Source organism: Rana temporaria, unplaced genomic scaffold, assembly GCF_905171775.1.
Source record: "Rana temporaria unplaced genomic scaffold, aRanTem1.1, whole genome shotgun sequence".
Classification (NCBI taxonomy): domain Eukaryota; kingdom Metazoa; phylum Chordata; class Amphibia; order Anura; family Ranidae; genus Rana; species Rana temporaria.
Window position 1 is genome coordinate 45001 of NW_024404662.1, and position 1840 is coordinate 46840.

General features: G+C 49.9%; 1 protein-coding gene across 1 annotated transcript in view; it reads right to left on the reverse strand.

Moving 5' to 3' along the window:
- The window catches only part of LOC120922820 (sodium/potassium-transporting ATPase subunit gamma-like), a gene marked incomplete at its 5' end in the record, with an annotated part of 7932 nt that extends 7044 nt beyond the window's left edge, over positions 1–888 (reverse strand). Inside the window, 1 exon segment of the mRNA XM_040334825.1 lies at positions 814–888. Within this exon segment, the coding sequence (XP_040190759.1) occupies positions 814–888 (75 nt within the window).
- Positions 889–1840: the final 952 nt, after the last annotated feature.

Genomic DNA, 1840 nt, shown 5'->3' on the forward strand with positions numbered 1-1840 from the left:
TGGGCCAGATTCACGTAGGTGAGCGGCGACGTAACGTATCGTAGATGCGTTACACCGCCGCAAGTTTTCATCGCAAGTGCCTGATTCACAGAGAACTTGCGATGAAAACTACGCCGGCGGCCTCCGGCGCAAGGCGGACCTATTCAAATAGGCGTGTGCCATTTAAATTAGGCGCGCTCCCGCGCCGGACCTACTGCGCATGCTCAGTTGCGCAATTTCCGTCGTGCTTTGTGCGCCGTGACGTAAGTTTTTCGAACAGCGACGCGCGTAGCGTAATTCCGTATTCCCGGACGGCTTACGCAAACGACGTTCATTTTTAAATTTCGACGCGGGAACGACGGCCATACTTTAGACAGCAATACGTTTGCTGACTAAAGTTAGGGCACCCAAAACGACGACTAACTTTGGGACGGGAAACTAGACTAGCGGCGACGTAGCGAACGCGAAAATCCATCGTGGATCGCCGTAACTCCTAATTTGACGCTGGTTTACGACGCGAACTCCCCCCAGCGGCGGCCGCGGTACTGCATCCTAAGATCCGACAGTGTAAAACAATTACACCTGTCGGATCTTATGGATATCTATGCGTAACTGGTTCTATGAATCAGTCGCATAGATAGAAACAGAGATACGACGGCGTATCAGCAGAAACGCCGTCATATCCGTTTTGTGAATCTGGCCCATTGTTTGGGGTGCAATTACACCTAATTGCCAGCAGATGGAGTCATAGCTTGAGTATTTTTTTTTCTATTTCCCAAATTCTACGTTTTTTTTTCTCCTGTCAGAAATTTTGAAAGGAACGCGAATACTTACTAAGAGCAACGACAATCCCCAGAATAAACATGACAATGGCCAGGATTAGCCCCGTCATCCTTACTGTGTCATAATCTGTATGGAAACACAAAGCCAACAGATAATAAAAGGAATTCATTAGAATATTAACAGCTCTCTGACATCCCTGTTTTGGGATTGAGGACATTTCCTCCTTTGAACCCAAATCCATTCTTCTCACCTTCAAAGCTGTCCCTCCCTTTTTTTTTCGGGGGGGGGGGGGGGGCATCATTTTTAAGGTCACCCATGTTCTGACACTTTTCAACAATGTCATTATCGCGGTCAGAGACTGCAGACGTAGTACAGGATATGGTCAGAGACTGCATACATGTGGGGGGGGGGGGGAGAGAGCGAGACAGAGGGGGGTTAGAAAGACAAAGAGAGAGAGGGGATGAAGGAGAGAGAGAGAGGGGATGAAGGAGAGAGAGAGGATGAAGGAGAGAGAGAGAGAGAGAATGAAAGAGAGAGAGAGGATGAAGGAGAGAGAGAGAGAGAGGGGATGAAGGAGAGAGAGAGAGGGATGATGGGAGAGAGAGAGAGAGGGGATGAAGGAGAGAGAGAGGGGATGAAGGAGAGAGAGAGGGGATGAAGGGGAGAGAGAGAGAGAGAGAGGGGATGAAGGAGAGAGAGAGAGGGGATGAAGGGGAGAGAGAGAGAGGATGGAGAGAGAGAGAGAGAGAGAGGGGGGATGAAGGAGAGAGAGAGAGGGGATGAAGGAGAGAGAGAGAGAGAGAGGATGAAGGAGAGAGAGAGAGGATGAAGGAGAGAGAGAGGATGAAGGAGAGAGAGAGGATGAAGGAGAGAGAGAGGATGAAGGAGAGAGAGAGGATGAAGGAGAGAGAGAGGATGAAGGAGAGAGAGAGGATGAAGGAGAGAGAGAGGATGAAGGAGAGAGAGAGGATGAAGGAGAGAGAGAGGATGAAGGAGAGAGAGGGGATGAAGGGGAGAGAGAGGGGATGAAGGGAAGAGAGAGAGAGAGAGGGGGGATGAAGGAGAGAGAGAGAGAGAG